The 14,900-nt window shown below is 37.3% G+C and overlaps 1 protein-coding gene across 1 annotated transcript; it reads right to left on the bottom strand.

Moving 5' to 3' along the window:
* Positions 1 to 514: 514 nt before the first annotated feature.
* Positions 515 to 13,708, bottom strand: gpr108 (G protein-coupled receptor 108). The gene is made up of 18 exons (XM_007549718.2): positions 13,101 to 13,708; positions 12,102 to 12,218; positions 10,701 to 10,751; positions 10,436 to 10,527; positions 10,283 to 10,353; positions 9,975 to 10,165; positions 9,827 to 9,889; positions 8,506 to 8,607; positions 8,288 to 8,424; positions 6,491 to 6,566; positions 6,304 to 6,377; positions 5,657 to 5,774; positions 5,201 to 5,331; positions 4,113 to 4,156; positions 3,980 to 4,029; positions 3,588 to 3,671; positions 2,722 to 2,843; positions 515 to 2,003 (listed from the first exon to the last, which is right to left on the bottom strand). Exons 1-18 carry the CDS (start codon positions 13,194 to 13,196, stop codon positions 1,916 to 1,918), a joined length of 1,707 nt encoding a protein of 568 aa, XP_007549780.1. The 5' UTR covers positions 13,197 to 13,708; the 3' UTR covers positions 515 to 1,915.
* Between the last annotated feature and the right edge of the window lie 1,192 nt (positions 13,709 to 14,900).

Raw genomic sequence — 14,900 nt, 5'->3', positions numbered from 1 at the left:
TATTAAGTTTGAAAAGACAACTTTATCAAATTTTTTTCTGAAAAACAAAATTGAGAAAAAAAGAAAAAAAAAGCAAATTTAAACTTCTCAAGCTTCAATTCTTTTAAGTCAAAAATTTTAAGAAACTAAAATTTTGGCACCTTGCCAAACTTTGACAATTCATGAAACATTTTAGATGATTGTATGGGGGGAAAGGAAGGAAATGAGGCTAACCTTAATTGAGCCAGTTGCATTTCCATTAACCTAAAATACTTCACAAATTGGAATTATGAAAATGACCAGTTTGAAAACACGTTTTCTAAGTTTGTGAAATTGTATTTTTTCGACACTATTGGAATACCGACTCAGTTTGTGCACATTTATAGTGTGTGCACCTTGTCAAACATTTTCAACTCCAGAGCTTTTTATTCAAATTGTTGACTTTATAACCAAACACTGTTATAAAGTCAGTTTATAACAGTGACTTTATAACACTGTTATAAAGTCACTGTTCACCCACAGCAGCAACCAGAGCTTTCAAAAAACTCCAACTTTATTGTGGCAATTCTTAAATCCATTAACCTTCTGTAACAATTAAAAAAAAAAAAAAAACTTCTTTATCCGACTCCTGTAAATGTGTACAGACTGTTTACCTGTGGACTCCTGGCAGATGGAGACGGGCTGCCTGTGTGGAAACACTGCAGATCCAGGAGTGAACCAGGAATGACTGGTTAAATTTCAGTCGCACTTTTCATGTGATTGGGGTCCATTTCAAGGAATAAAAAAAAAAAGATTCAAAAATCTCACTGAAACTGAACCATCCTGAAACACTGTGCAGTTCATAAAGTGTAATCTGTCTCTTCTTGTATGAACAGTCATATTTACAAATCACCTTTTAATGAATGATCTTCTACCCTGTCCGGCTGCTTAAGTCAACTGGAATTAATCAAAATCTTCACATCAAGAGCAAGAAATGGTTAAAAACCAAAAGTGGGTAAAGTGGACTCAGCTGGCCACAGCTCTGGTCACTTTAGAGCCTGATGCCTGATTTAAACGTACTGTCACTTTAATTAAAGGTCCTCAAGTCAATATGGTGGAATAAGCAGGTTATTGTCAACCACTAAAGCACTAAATTACAGCAGCACTCCAAAATGACACACTGGGAGGAAACGCCTCATCCTCCGACACTCACAATGATACTGGAAAACATTTCAATATGCAAAAAACAGCAACGTACTGAAACCAAACAAATTAAATAAAAAAAGCATCCTGCTGTTGATTATTCCAACCTAAAAATCAATGAGCAAAACATGAACGGTGCAGGGTGATTGGTGGGAAACGAAGTGCTGTTTCCTCTATGATAACATCGATTTTTTCTTCTTTTTTTTTTCTTTTCACCTGAGAATGGGCTATTGCATCCAAAGGAAGAAAATCTAGATTTGTGTCACATTAAGTTGGTTCCCATTTTACAGAAAAAAAAGAAAGAAAAAAAAGATGCTGTCTGCAGAATGCAGGAGTACCGTTTTTAAATAGCCGGCATGAACACACCCAAGTCTTTGTTTAAAATAATAATATTAATATTTATAATAAGCTTTGAAGAGAAACAGAGAAGAAAAAAAAAAGAATTTCAGAGCTCTGTTCCATTTCCCCACCCATTCAGAAAAAAAAAAAAAAAAAAAAAACCCTCGTGGAGCTCTTCAGGTTTTGGGTGGAGCACCCCCAAAGAAAATGGACAACCTCCATCATGTTAGCCATCTTTGTTTTTTGTTTGTTTTTTATGTTTTGCATAGCCAGACAGTGGGCATGAGCTTTGCAACCACTTGAAGAGTTTTGAACAGAGAGCTGTCAGTGGAAGTGGGGGGGAGAGGAGGTCTTGGTCCATATGAGCCCCCACCCCGACCTGAGGCTGGTCCCTCCCTACCACGCAGCCTCCTGCTCACAGAGCGGGCTCTTTCTGGCGCTCGCGTCCGTTAGACGTCTTCTTAACTTTGGAGATTCCCTCCAGAACGCCCGACTCTGTCACTCTGCACACACAGACAAAACCAAAACTTAAATAACATGGAGAAGAATCCTTCATGTCAGACTGGGATCATTTTAAATGCAAAACAAATGAATAAAACTAGGAGTGCACTGATCCTCTTTTTTGACTTCCGATACCGATATCTGAGGGTTAGTGTCAGCTGAACCAGGAAAACCAGGCTGAACAAACTTCTATTGAACCGCTAAACTTGTTTGTTTGAGACAATAAGAGACTTTCTTTAACATTTTTAGGAAAACGTGCATTTTTACATTTCAGGCTACAAAGTCAACCATGACGATTATTCGTGACTAATCACAGCACTAAAGTGTGATTAACCAGATTTGAATTTTAATCAATTGACAGCACTACTTAAACTTTAGTTTTTTTAACAGTCATAAATGTGCTGAACTACTAATTTATTTGATAACTCTGCACCAGAACAGCACCATTAAATAAACCAGTAGCTTCACAGGCTTGATCAAACATGTAAAAAATAAACTGCAACAAACTTTTTTTTCAAATGGTTTAGAAAATTAAATTAGAAATTCTAATTACATTTTTATTTTCATTTTATTATTTATTTAATAATAATAAAATTATAACAGTCCTAATGGACCGGGCACATTGTCATTGATACCCGATATAGAATTTTTTTTTCCAATATCGGGGCCAATACAGATATTAGTACTGGATCGGTGCAGCTCCTACTCTGAGACACTCACACTTCATCCATCTCCACATCCTCTTCATCCAGGGGCAGCTGCAGGTACGGGTTGTTGGACGCCGGTCGGAACTTGTAGCCGGTCAGCACGAAGAAGATCAGAGTGGACACTTCCACCAGAAACTGAGGACCAGAGGAAGGTGTGTGTTTTACAGGGAGACCTCAGTAAACTCAAATCATCTCAGTAAAGATTTTTACACTTTTTTAGTGTTTATTTTAGGGCTGCAACTAACAACTAATTTAGTAGTCAATTATTTTTGACGATTAATCAATTAATCAAATTTTTAATTTAACCACTGAGGGATTTCTTTACACAATATTTGAAATGCGCTACAAGATGCAAATGAATTACTTTTAAAATAAAAAAAAAACATTTTGTTGCTTAAATGCAGTAACAGAATTATTTAGTGAATTTGAACCAGATAAAGAGGAGTTCTGGGTACAACATATTTACAGATGTTTTTATATCCTAAATGCAAAACACATTTACATTATACTGTACAATTTTAGCTTAATTACTACTCTGAATATGTTAGGTTCTTTCAGCAGATTGACTTTTTTTTAGTCTGTATATCCAGTTAATCAATTGCTAAATTTGACAATTATGTGAATAACTGATTAATCACAATCCGATTAATCGTTTCAGCCTTAGTTTGTTTTTTACTGAAGACAACCCCAAATTCAGTTTCTCTGAAAAGTTGAATATAAATAGAGAACGATAAAACAGTTAATTAAGCCCAGAAATGTCAGCCTACAGAGCAGCAGGCTGAAGAAAATACTCGATTATTCCCAAACAGAAATTAAATGATAAAAATTTTATTAAATAATGTTTGAGTCTGCTGTGGAGCTCCTGGATTTGAGTCTTACCTCATAACACCACTGCCACTGGAAGGGCATTGTGATCTTCAGCAAAATGGCTATGATCCTCGTGAAGTAGATGTAGCACACGATCTACAATAAACGAACAGATTCAATTGGAGGCAGAAATCAGACTGTTGAAACAGGATTAATGGTGTGGCGTTTCCTTTAAAATCCTGGCAACTGTTACTGGGAAATGTTGTAATTTGATGAAAGTGTTCTGTTCAAAGACGAACAGGTGTCTTTTTTATTTATTTTTTTTTTTAATAAAATTGAAAAATAGCACATTCATCAAAACTAACTATTTTTCTCTGGTTAATCTAGTTTTACAGCTGCCAGGAAAAAAAATATTTTCTAGGACAAACTGAGCTCTGGACAGTTTGCCGAGGCGTCTCTCTCACCATAACGTAGTAATGCCTGAACAGCTTGAGCTTCTCCAGGTTCATGGCAGCTGGAAGAAACAAAACCCAAGTTTAGAGCAAACAGGACAAAGATGGTGATGCGTTCACTTAACTCAGGGAGAAACCGGTCTACCTTTCCCGTCTGTGCTGGAAGCCTCCTGTAAGTGACGGATGGACCTGCCGATACAGAAAGATGAGAAAATACGTGAATCTATAGATACTTATAAGTCTTGTCAGGTCAAATTAACACTACGCTAAATAGGTGAAAATGTAAGGTTTTTACACTAAAGTCACAGCTGACCGGCCACACATTCATACACTGATGTGTAATTAGAGGTTAACCTCCGACCCCCAGGAGGAAGCTGGAATTGAACCCACAACTTTCAGGTCCTGAGACGATTGTTCTCTGTGCAGAACTCTGCTAGCTTATTTACAAATAAGCTGAATTTATTCATCAAAAACTCTTAACTACACAAAGTCAGATAAATTGAAACGGAAAACTTGGATGTAAACAAATATAGTCCATTTCTGTTTTCTTCAAAGTTTCATATATTTTTTATAAATCAAAATTATAAAAAATTATATTTTCTTAGCTTCTTGATTTCAATTCCACGTTTTACCAAACACATTATTTCACTAAAACAGTTTCTGCAGTCACATGGTTCCTAAAATCAAAAACTTCTGTTCCATTACAAACTGTATTAATAGGGTATATTTTAATTACTATCAGTTATGTAAAGCTTCTACAAATCTATCAGTCTGTTAATTATAGGTATTTTGGTAATTTAAAAATGTAGAACACATTACTGTCAAAATGAGAAACAGTTTTTCCACATTATTACCCTGATGAGTGATCCATCAGTCAGAAAACTCAAAAAATTTGATCATTTTCTGATCATTGACAGTATTTACCCAAGAGCTAACAGGATGCTAACAGTAACAGCTTCTACTAATGGTAACAAACTCAAAGTTAGATATTCTCAGTGTTGAGAATTGAATTAAGAGGAAGCACAAAATAAAGCAGTTTAAAAGGATATGTTTTCACAAAGGTAAGTTGGTTGGTTATTCAGGTTTCTATAATGCCGAACGACACTCCAGTTGAGGTTAACAATGCTAACGGATAACATGCTAAAGGCTACGTCAGTTTAGTTTTTGTGTTAAATTAGTGAAACCCTAGATCTACAGTTCACATGGCCTCTTCAGGCAACACATCACACTGACCAGACAACGGGGAACAGGATGGCTCCGCAGCAGATGAGGTCCACCAGAAAGAGGATCTCCTTCCACAGATAGTACTCACTGGAGCCTTCCTCTGTCGACTCGATGATGATGTAGGCAACATTCGCCAGCACCTGGCAGGAAAACACACACGCACGTTTGCGTGGCTATCTTTGTGGGGACATTCCATTGACTTCCATTCATTTCTACAGCCTAAACGTAACCCTAACCCATACATACCTAACCCTAACCAAAACTCAATTCACACCTTAGTTCTACATCTGACCCCTGACCCAAAAACAGCGTGTCCCCTTGTGGGGATCAGGCTTGGGTCCCCACAAGGAGCAGTTGGTCCCCACAACATCATATGTGTCAGGAAAATGGCCCCACAAGGCATCACAAACAAACACATACACGTATACGCGCGCGCACACACACACACACACACACACACACTACCTGCAGAGGGATGACTATCATGAAGATCTTCTTCTCTTTGTCAGAGAGGATGTATTTAACGAAAGCCCAGCCCGTCCCAATCAGTGCCAGAGTGATGAACAGGAGCGCCCCCTTCAGCCTGACAGATACAGGAGTATTAATACAGAATGCTCAAAACAAATAGGATCCAAACTAGAAATGAATTGGATGAATGGATCAACATTGGTATCGGACAATTTTCGCCATTTTTTGACATTCTGATATTGCCCCGATAATTAAAAGTGTGCCGATGCAATAACGAACTTTTACCATATTTTCCAGACTATAAGTTGCTTTGGAGTGTAAGCAGCATAAGTAAAAAAAATGTGTCATGAAGAGGAAAAAAACATATGCAAGTCTATTTGTACTGTAAGTTGCAGAGCCAGCAAAGCTGTAAAAAAAAAAAAAAAATAATAAAATAAAAAAATTTGTGACTTATATTCCAGAATATACAGTATTTTCCTAACTATATTTCCGGTATTTGTTTGGCCATGTGAGAGAGATAGTACACCACATAGTGTTCAACTTCAGCAGAGAGGCCGTTTCAGTGGTGTGGTCCATTATTGTCATGGTAGAGAATATGTATATCAGCATCCCTAATAAAAAAAAATCCAGCATAAATAACTTACAGGTGTGTGATATAGTACATGACAGCCCAGCCTTCGATAGGATGACCCTCGATGTTGATAAAGTGGTAGTTGATCTGTGAAAACAGAAGCCATGAACACACAAACTACCTTGTCTGTTGTGATAAAACAGAAAATGCCTCAAGCTGTTGCTGAGAACATGAAGAGAATTACTGGCACTGTGACCTACACTGTGGAAAACTAAAGATGTGGACTTGGTGAATGCCAGTGCAGCCATCAGCCAGTGGATCTTAAACACACTGTATCTGTAAAGAAGCAGAGGAGGAAAAATCTTCATATTCAAGTTATAGAAAGGCAGTTTATGCTTTTCTCTGACCCTATGGAATAAAATGTTACCATAGTTGATGATTCTTTTTTCTGTTTTATCTGCAGTGGGTTTTTTTGTTTTTTTTTTGTTTCTGAACATCTTATCCAAAAGTGTTGTTGGTATCAATTACTTTTACACATGTGGATAAAATGCTGCTGCTTTCACTCACCAAAGATAATGTGGTTCAAGATCTGAAGTGTGAACTCGGCTCATGTCTCAACAGGATGTGGGATGCAATAAATAAAGATGGCTGCGGAGATGAGTTGCTCCTTAATCCTTATCGGCCTTTTACAGTTCAAAAGACTCAGTGCTTGTTTGGTTTGGGTGTGGGAATCTCCTGTGTCCTACAGTTGCAAACCCTCCAGAAGGTCAACAACCTGACAATCGTGGGTTTATGCTAGTTAGCCATCTGGCAAACTTTGTGGCCTGTGTGGTTAGCATGACACTAAAGTCTTAAACTCAATAAAGATGCCAAGAACAATACCCCCCTGTTTGCTTTAGATACTCTAAGACAAAAGAACGGTTGTCTTTAATAGAGACATTAAGAAATATAAAAAGAACCTAATCAATAACAATGTGAATGTTTTCATTGTCCTAATCAGAGCAAATAACAAAAATAAGGAGAATCAGTTCCCAGTTAGATAAAAAGGAGGATTAGCACATGTAGCAAAACAGGAAACCAGACAGATGTGATATGATGAAGCTTGAACTTTTGATTCAGTGTTTGGAAAGCAGGTTTTCCCAGCACTATAATAATCAGGGATCCGAACAAACAAATCTATTCATTGGCAGTTCTGCTGAGTGACGTTCGCTTGTGTCGTCCGACATGTTTAATGCTGCTGTAAACAAGGAGCTATGGGAGCTTTACCGAACTATTTAAATTTGTATTAAATATGCATCTTTAGGATGTTCGCCCACTTTGTACAATCAGCCAATCTTTTCAACACTGTGGAGAAGAGCTGGGATGTTTGCGTATAAAAATCCTTCGGCTTTTCCATTTCGGCCGCTTCACAAGCTAAATATATCCTGGTGGGTCGTCGAAGCTCTTCTCTGGACCGATCCGCCATGTCGGTGAACTTCCAGCATCAGCAGCTGGCTATGTCAGCAGTGAGTTAATGGTAGCCTGAAAGGTTCATTAAGTCACCGAACATAATGAAGATGTCTGAGTGCGACTCAAATTGTGGTCTGATAGAAACGTCCAGAGGAAAAAGACAATACGTAGAATATACAAGATTAAATATTCCCATTAAGACAAAATTTAAGACATTTTAAGGCCAACTTACTTTTTAAAAAATTAATTTAAAACATTTTAAGGCCTCAATTTTAGATATATAAATGTAGGACTTTTAGAGGATGCTCAGAAAAGTGCTGCTCATGCTGCCTCCACTTTACACAACTCAATATTTTGACACCATGGCCACCAATTGGAACGACAGCAACATATCTTCAACCCCTGCATCGCTGCCCCTCAGTCATTACGTGACCCCCATTGAGGGGCAAGAATGCACCTTAGGCTTGGCTTGAAAGCGTCACATGAAAAGCGGCTGATGTGTTCACAAACAATCGAAGTTCTATTACATTTTTTGTGTTCACCTTGAGATGACAAAACGTCTGGGACATAAAAGAAATCACAATTTGAGTGTAATTCATGGGATGTACCTGTGCTTCATGAGCATGTAGACCCACACCATAGCAGCAGTGAAGAAGACTCCGGCCATACAGATGTAAAGACGAGACAAGGGGATTTCGGCCGCAGACAGGTAGCTCTCTCCTGGGTTCTTTTCTACCACGTCCACCTGTGGGGGTTGGGAACGTTAAATGAACACCTGGCAGACGCCTGAGGAATGGCAGAGCATTGCCAACGCTCGTTGACTCACCGTCAAGGCATAAGGCTTCTTGACTCCAGGCACCCTGTTCTGACAATAGTGGAACTTCAGGCTGTAGAGACCCTGATCCTTTGGGCCAACGACCAGAAGGAACTGCAGAGGAGGAGACGCGTTAAACCAGACGGCACAACCATTGATACGCATCACTGGATTGGACGGCGCCCATCAGCCGCTGCAGCTAGTGACGCGCTCCTTCAGGCACCATTGCTACGCATCGAGTCACGTCCACAAAACCATACTGTTCCAATGCAGGATGAGCAGGAAGCTGTTACAACAATGGCGCCCTTAATTCCTACCCGATTTCTATAAAATGACTTATTAAAAATGAGAAAATTGCAGATCTTCTGACACATAAACTATGTATTCTTTCTGGATTTAAATCTATAAATATTTTGCTTTCTGAGAGAGGACTAAGGGATCTCTCTTTTATATTGGTCAATAATTTAATTTTACATAATTGCGCCTGTAGAAGGCATAGCATGTTCAAGTTCAACTAACCATTGCTTCTATAGTTTATGAAATGTTTCATCCTATTTGACGATCGTCATCAATATCGCCACATTCTACGGATAAATGAGGCAATCACACACTGACCCATTGCCATAGCAACCGATAAGACAAAAGCTCTGCCAGCCGACAGAGCAGAGATTACAGTCATGGGCATCAGGAACCAAAGATGCCCATAACATTTCCCCCCATAAAAAGAACGTAAAAACGACAAAGCAGAACATTCAGTCTGTTACAGTATCATGTTTTCTGGCTTGATGTTTATTTTGCGATTATTAATAATTGGTTGTCTGAACTCAACGGTGGCTGATTAGCTAATTTAAACACCTGCTCTATTAATGACCTGTCAGAGAGTGGGTGACAGGTCAGTTGCCTTATTTTAGAGTTACAGGGTTTATAATGACTTGCAAAATATATTTTTTTAGCCCTTAAATAATTTTTTTGCGTACTTTAAGTGTCTAGGAGTGCGAAAAAAAAGTTTAATTTATTTACTCCTGGTGCTCCATAGATATCTTTATATTCTTTAGCGTTATATTCTTCAGTCGGTTTATTTTTCTCTATTGGATGTAACGTTTTCTTGACTATAATCTGATTGCATTTGACGACAACTAAAAGTGAAACCCTTTTTTAGACTTTTTTGTGTGATCGTGTCATTTTCCCGACCAGCGATATTCCTGATTCAACGCATAGCAATGGCGCATGTAACAATAATTCACATAGATGTCCAATCCTGTAACATACATCAACGAGCAAACCAACCAAATGCTCCCAAATGTTTTCTAAATGAAGAGAAAAGGGCACTTACGCTGAAGTTGTACAAGCCATTCGTTTTGTCCAGGGCTAAAATCGGCTTGACTGAACTGTTCAGCTGCAAAAAAAATTCCAGTTAAGACGCTGATTGAAAGAACAAACTGCACAAATATTTAGCCACAAGAAAAATAAAACAATCTCACCAGAAATGTAGTTTCTTCCACTTTCTTAGCTTCCTCAACTTTCTTAGCTTCCCCAGCAGGGTTTGGATTTTTGTTTTCTGCTGGTTCTTCTTTCCCTTTCCCATCATCTTGTTTTGGGTTTGTGTTTAATGGCTTCTCATTTGCATCGTTTGGTTCTCCATTGCCATTAGCCCTCTTTGTAACCTTTTTTTCTGAACAGAAATGGAGGCACAGAAACGCATCAAGATTAACATTAGTCACTTTAAAACAGTGGCGTCATTCACTCTGCAGCAGTTATGTGAGGAAGTGTTAGAATCAGCAACACAAACCTTTAGGTTTATCCAACTTGGCTTTGGCAATCAGGAAGTTATCCTGAACGCCCATGGCACTCACATTGACTCTAGACGGACAGAAGTCAAACACTTAACCTTCGCACAAAGCTGTGACACATTAAAAACTTATGATCTAAAAACAACACACACCCCAGATTCTTGCTGTCAATGAGAAAAAGAATAAGAGGTTCATCATTGGTGGTCTTCGTCACCGTGAGCGGGCACACCTCGGTCTCCTCCGCCTACGGAGAACACAACAAGACTCTAACCTTCTCTGGTAAAAAAAAATTAGAAATGAATGACGTTGAGTAGATGATATATTATCAAGGATATGTTTTACTATACAGAATAGATGTCCCCAACTGATCGAGAGCTGTAGAAAATCCGATGTTTAACTATGAAGGTTGGTACTCACTGTGTACGACAACACCCCATTAACTCGAGACCTGGACAGGCTGAAGCCAACCTAAAGCAGACAACAATGAGGACCTGAATCAGTTTTGATATTATTGGCATTGATTTTCATCAATAGACAGAGAAAACATATGATTAGTGGTGGTTAGGCCTATCATGATACATTTTTCTGGATGATAAATTATCCCAGAAGTTATTGCGATAAATGATAACACATTGTCGTTTTGAGACCATTTTCCTGTAACATAATGTTAGTAGAATAATAACACAAGAACACATTCTCAAAGATCAGTAAACTTTTAAATTCCAACCAACATTTAATACTGGAACTGGAAGATATTTTAAATATCCAAAATAAATAAAACAGAAACAACAAAAAATTAACCATTAAGTCTCTGTAAGCAAAATTGTCCTTCAAAAAAAAGGAGCTAGTGTACACCAAAGCACCAAACTGAAGACAGTTTTTGGTAGAAAGAGAGAAAAGAGAAAAACGATAAATCATTCAAATGGAAGTAATTGTGATTGTTTTAATTTATAATGTGATTCACTGATTTATTGCTTATTGTGACAGGCCAGGTGGGCATGTATTGTATCGTTTATCATGAAAAATTTCGTAGGAGAATTCTCATTTATTTTTGTCTCGATAACTTTCAATTAATATAAAAAAAATATTACTATCATTATTATATTATTGGAAATCTTAGTTTTACTGTTCTCTGCTGTTTGTTCCACGTGGGCATCGATAAATATCAGTAAATTCAAAAATATAGTAAAAAGCAATTACTGTGTGCAGCTTAATGATAGAAATCATTTCTTTATTTGAGAGATATTGCGAAGAAGCCCATTTCAGATGAGCATCGTTTTCTCAAACATTTTCAACTTCTGAAACTCATTTTCTCTAGAAAATTTCTGAGATTAATCTAAAAATGTTTGAGTTTTTTCCTAGAAAATTTCTGATTTTTCAAACTCAAACTTCCAAGTTTTTTCTAACAAATTTCTGAGATTAATCTAAAAATCTCTGAGATTTTTGTCAGAAATGTGCTCCCTTTGTATCTACAATGGCCTGCAGCAAACAAAGTCTCTTAAATAAATTACAAAAACGTAGATCGAGTCACACAAAAGAACAGAGGTTTCCTTTTGTCAGCACTGTGTAATCAAGCATTTCAAAACCGAGCAGTGAGTAAATTACACCAATCTTATAAATGAAGACAAAATGTATCCAATAAAAAAAGAAAACTGTATGAATTACCTCATTATTATCATTTCTCGACCATGATCTAAAAGAACATACTAGAGTTCCTACTGCAAAACTAATATGGGCAGAATAATATTACTACTGCTTCCTCCAACTTTTCTTTTTCTTTACATTTACCTGAAAGGAAATGAAAACAAACAGACTTACTGGGTAGATGCTGTAGTTCACAATGTCACTGAGCCACAGGGAGGACAGACTCACATTTAGAGTTCCATTTGCGAAGAAACCAAAATTGTTGAGGTCAATGGCAAACCGTGTTTCATTCTGAAAAAAACAAGTTTAAGATTTTTGATCACAAATACTTTAACCATAAATACAGTTAAAGTATTGAGACCAATTAGCTTGTTGTGAGACCGACAAGCTAATTGGCTCAGAATGAATGAGAAACAAATTTGAAGGTTTCAGTCAAAGCAGATTTTGAGATGAGTAAAGGGAAGGTAGCAAATCCATTAGCTAAAAAAATCAACATTTTTAATCGGTAAAATGTTTATTTTAGCTAATTTGTGGAATACTTTATAGAAATACCTAAAAATTATATATTTAAGAAATGTTTGGCAGTTTTTTGGGGGGGGGTTGTCCCACATTTTTGTGGAAATTGAGAGACTGTCTCAATTTATAATCTACACACATGATATTGGCTTACTTTATGTGATTTTTCAGCTAAAATTGTTTGTTTTGACGCAGAACAATTTGCATGACACCAACATGCCCACTGTCACATTTGACCAGATCTAAACGTTGTCTAAATGACAAGCAAGCGCCGCTTTTACTTGTTTAACCGTGTTCTTTTTCCACAAACATAAAGATTTTAAAGATCAAAAATTGTAATTTAATACATTCATAATTACAGTGAGTTAGTTTTGGTTTGACCATTTTAAATTTTGAGCCTAAAAAAGTTCAGGTTTTCTAGAAACCATGAAATAGCCACAGCCGAAGCTTGCTACTGCATAATCTCCTTTACAAACACATCCATATTTGGCATAAGTACAACAGTGTGACACCAATGGCATTGACATCTTTTATGCCATTGAATGTAATCAACACGCTGTGGGTTTAGTGAAGCAACGTCAATGTTCGTGATGTTAGCATAAGCTACCCGGGCTAACGCTGACGATACTCTAAACCAAAATAGTGTTACACACTTACCTTTAGACTGAGCTTGTGTATCCTCGCGTTACACCCCGACAGCAGAACTAAGAGTAAAATTGCTGCAAAGGAGAACTGTATGTGCGGCACAGCCATCACAACACCTGCTAACGTTAACTGTTAGCTGTCGACAATTCTGCCAGATGGCTAGACAACAAGCTTGCTAGCAGTCCTTCCGGTCTCGAATCGTTACAATGAAATTGTAAACGATGCTCACCCACGCGAATGACCTATTTCGTTGTTAAATAACAACACCGTCCTTTATGTTTTCCAATGTAGAAGTTCTTTCATTGCGTAAACTACCAGCTAGCTTGTCGCAGACGTTGGGAAGCTGCAACTTCCTGGTTTGCAATATTACGGAGGGTTCGGACAGAGCCGTCACAAACTGAAGAACAACAAATTATTTGTTCTACAGCTGGAATAAATATGTCCCGCAGGCTAGTGAGGGGATAAACATGATTTATGGCAGCTCTTCAGTCAAAACGTTATTAACAGTGTCAAAATTTCTATTGACACGATTTGTCTATACCTTGTGTTTCGTTGTGCTACATTAGGTCACGTGGATTACCTAGGACGTTGACGTGGAACGGAACCACCCCTCCACGTCGTATTGGATCTGTGAGACTAGTAAGTAAGTAAATAAATAAATAAATAAATAAATAAGGAGTCAAACGAGTTTAAACAACTCTAAAAAGGTCAAAGTGATGGCAATAATGTTGGATAACCTCACTTAAAATTCTGTTACTTGTAAAGAGTCCAAAGGACCCCACCAACAAAATTGGTGTGAAACGTTTGTGCTCCGTTTGTCCTGGTTTGTACAGCAACATTTTTGTGTCCCTATGATTTTAAAGATTTTCATAAATATTTCCAGAGGTCACGAAAGTTCAACCAGCCCCCCCCCCTCCTCCCACTGCAGCTTCTTCAAATCAATCAAAATTGGTGTCAGTCAACTTTCAACTTATTAGCTAAACGTGTGCTGCAAAAATGTTGTTTTTTTGTTTGTTTTTGCTGCTGCTTTTGCTTTGAAGATATTCGTGGAAGTTTAAACGTCAGCAGGTCCAACCCTCCCTCCCCCATTAACCAAATCAAACGAAATTGGTGTCAAATATTTGTGCAGCAAAAAAAAAAGAAAAAAAATCTTTGTTTTGACCTTTAATCTGATGTGGAATCACACACATGTGCAGCAATACAAACATGTAAGATAATGACAGAAATAGGCAACATAATGTCTTTAAAAAAACATACTGGGGATTGACAAAAAATTAAAAAAAAGACACATGCATAAATTAAAACGCAAAATAAAGGAGACAGACAAAATGTAAATGACTAGTTTGTTGTCTTTTTGGGTTGCCAGCTGCAGTAACAACAACAACACGGCAGTTGCAAATTTAAAATGTTTAATATTTGTCATATGGTCATTATTGCAATGAACATATCACGAAGTTGTGAAAGACAAGCAAATATTCTGCAATATAAATTTCTCAAACATTTGCTTATCTTAAGTCAACTGGTAATACAGACGAAAGAGTGAAAAATTAAAATTATTCTTCAACACATCACGAAAAAAAATCACTTCTTAGATAAGATCAGTTTTTCTTTCCATTGAAGTTCCATTAAATCAGCATAAAATAAATTCTTCATAAGAGTCATAACTTTCGGTTTGATCATACCTTTCTGTTTCATAGGAAGATACCCAAACATTTTGAAACATTCATTGTAGATATCAGACTTTATTATTTGGGAATGCCAATAAACATCTTTTATAAGTAAAATAGTGATATCTGCAGCCTAAGAAGAGCA

Source organism: Poecilia formosa, unplaced genomic scaffold, assembly GCF_000485575.1.
Source record: "Poecilia formosa unplaced genomic scaffold, Poecilia_formosa-5.1.2 Scaffold32, whole genome shotgun sequence".
Classification (NCBI taxonomy): Eukaryota; Metazoa; Chordata; class Actinopteri; order Cyprinodontiformes; family Poeciliidae; genus Poecilia; species Poecilia formosa.
The sequence above is the reverse complement of the archived record's forward strand: the minus strand, read 5'-3'. Positions and strand labels throughout refer to the sequence as shown.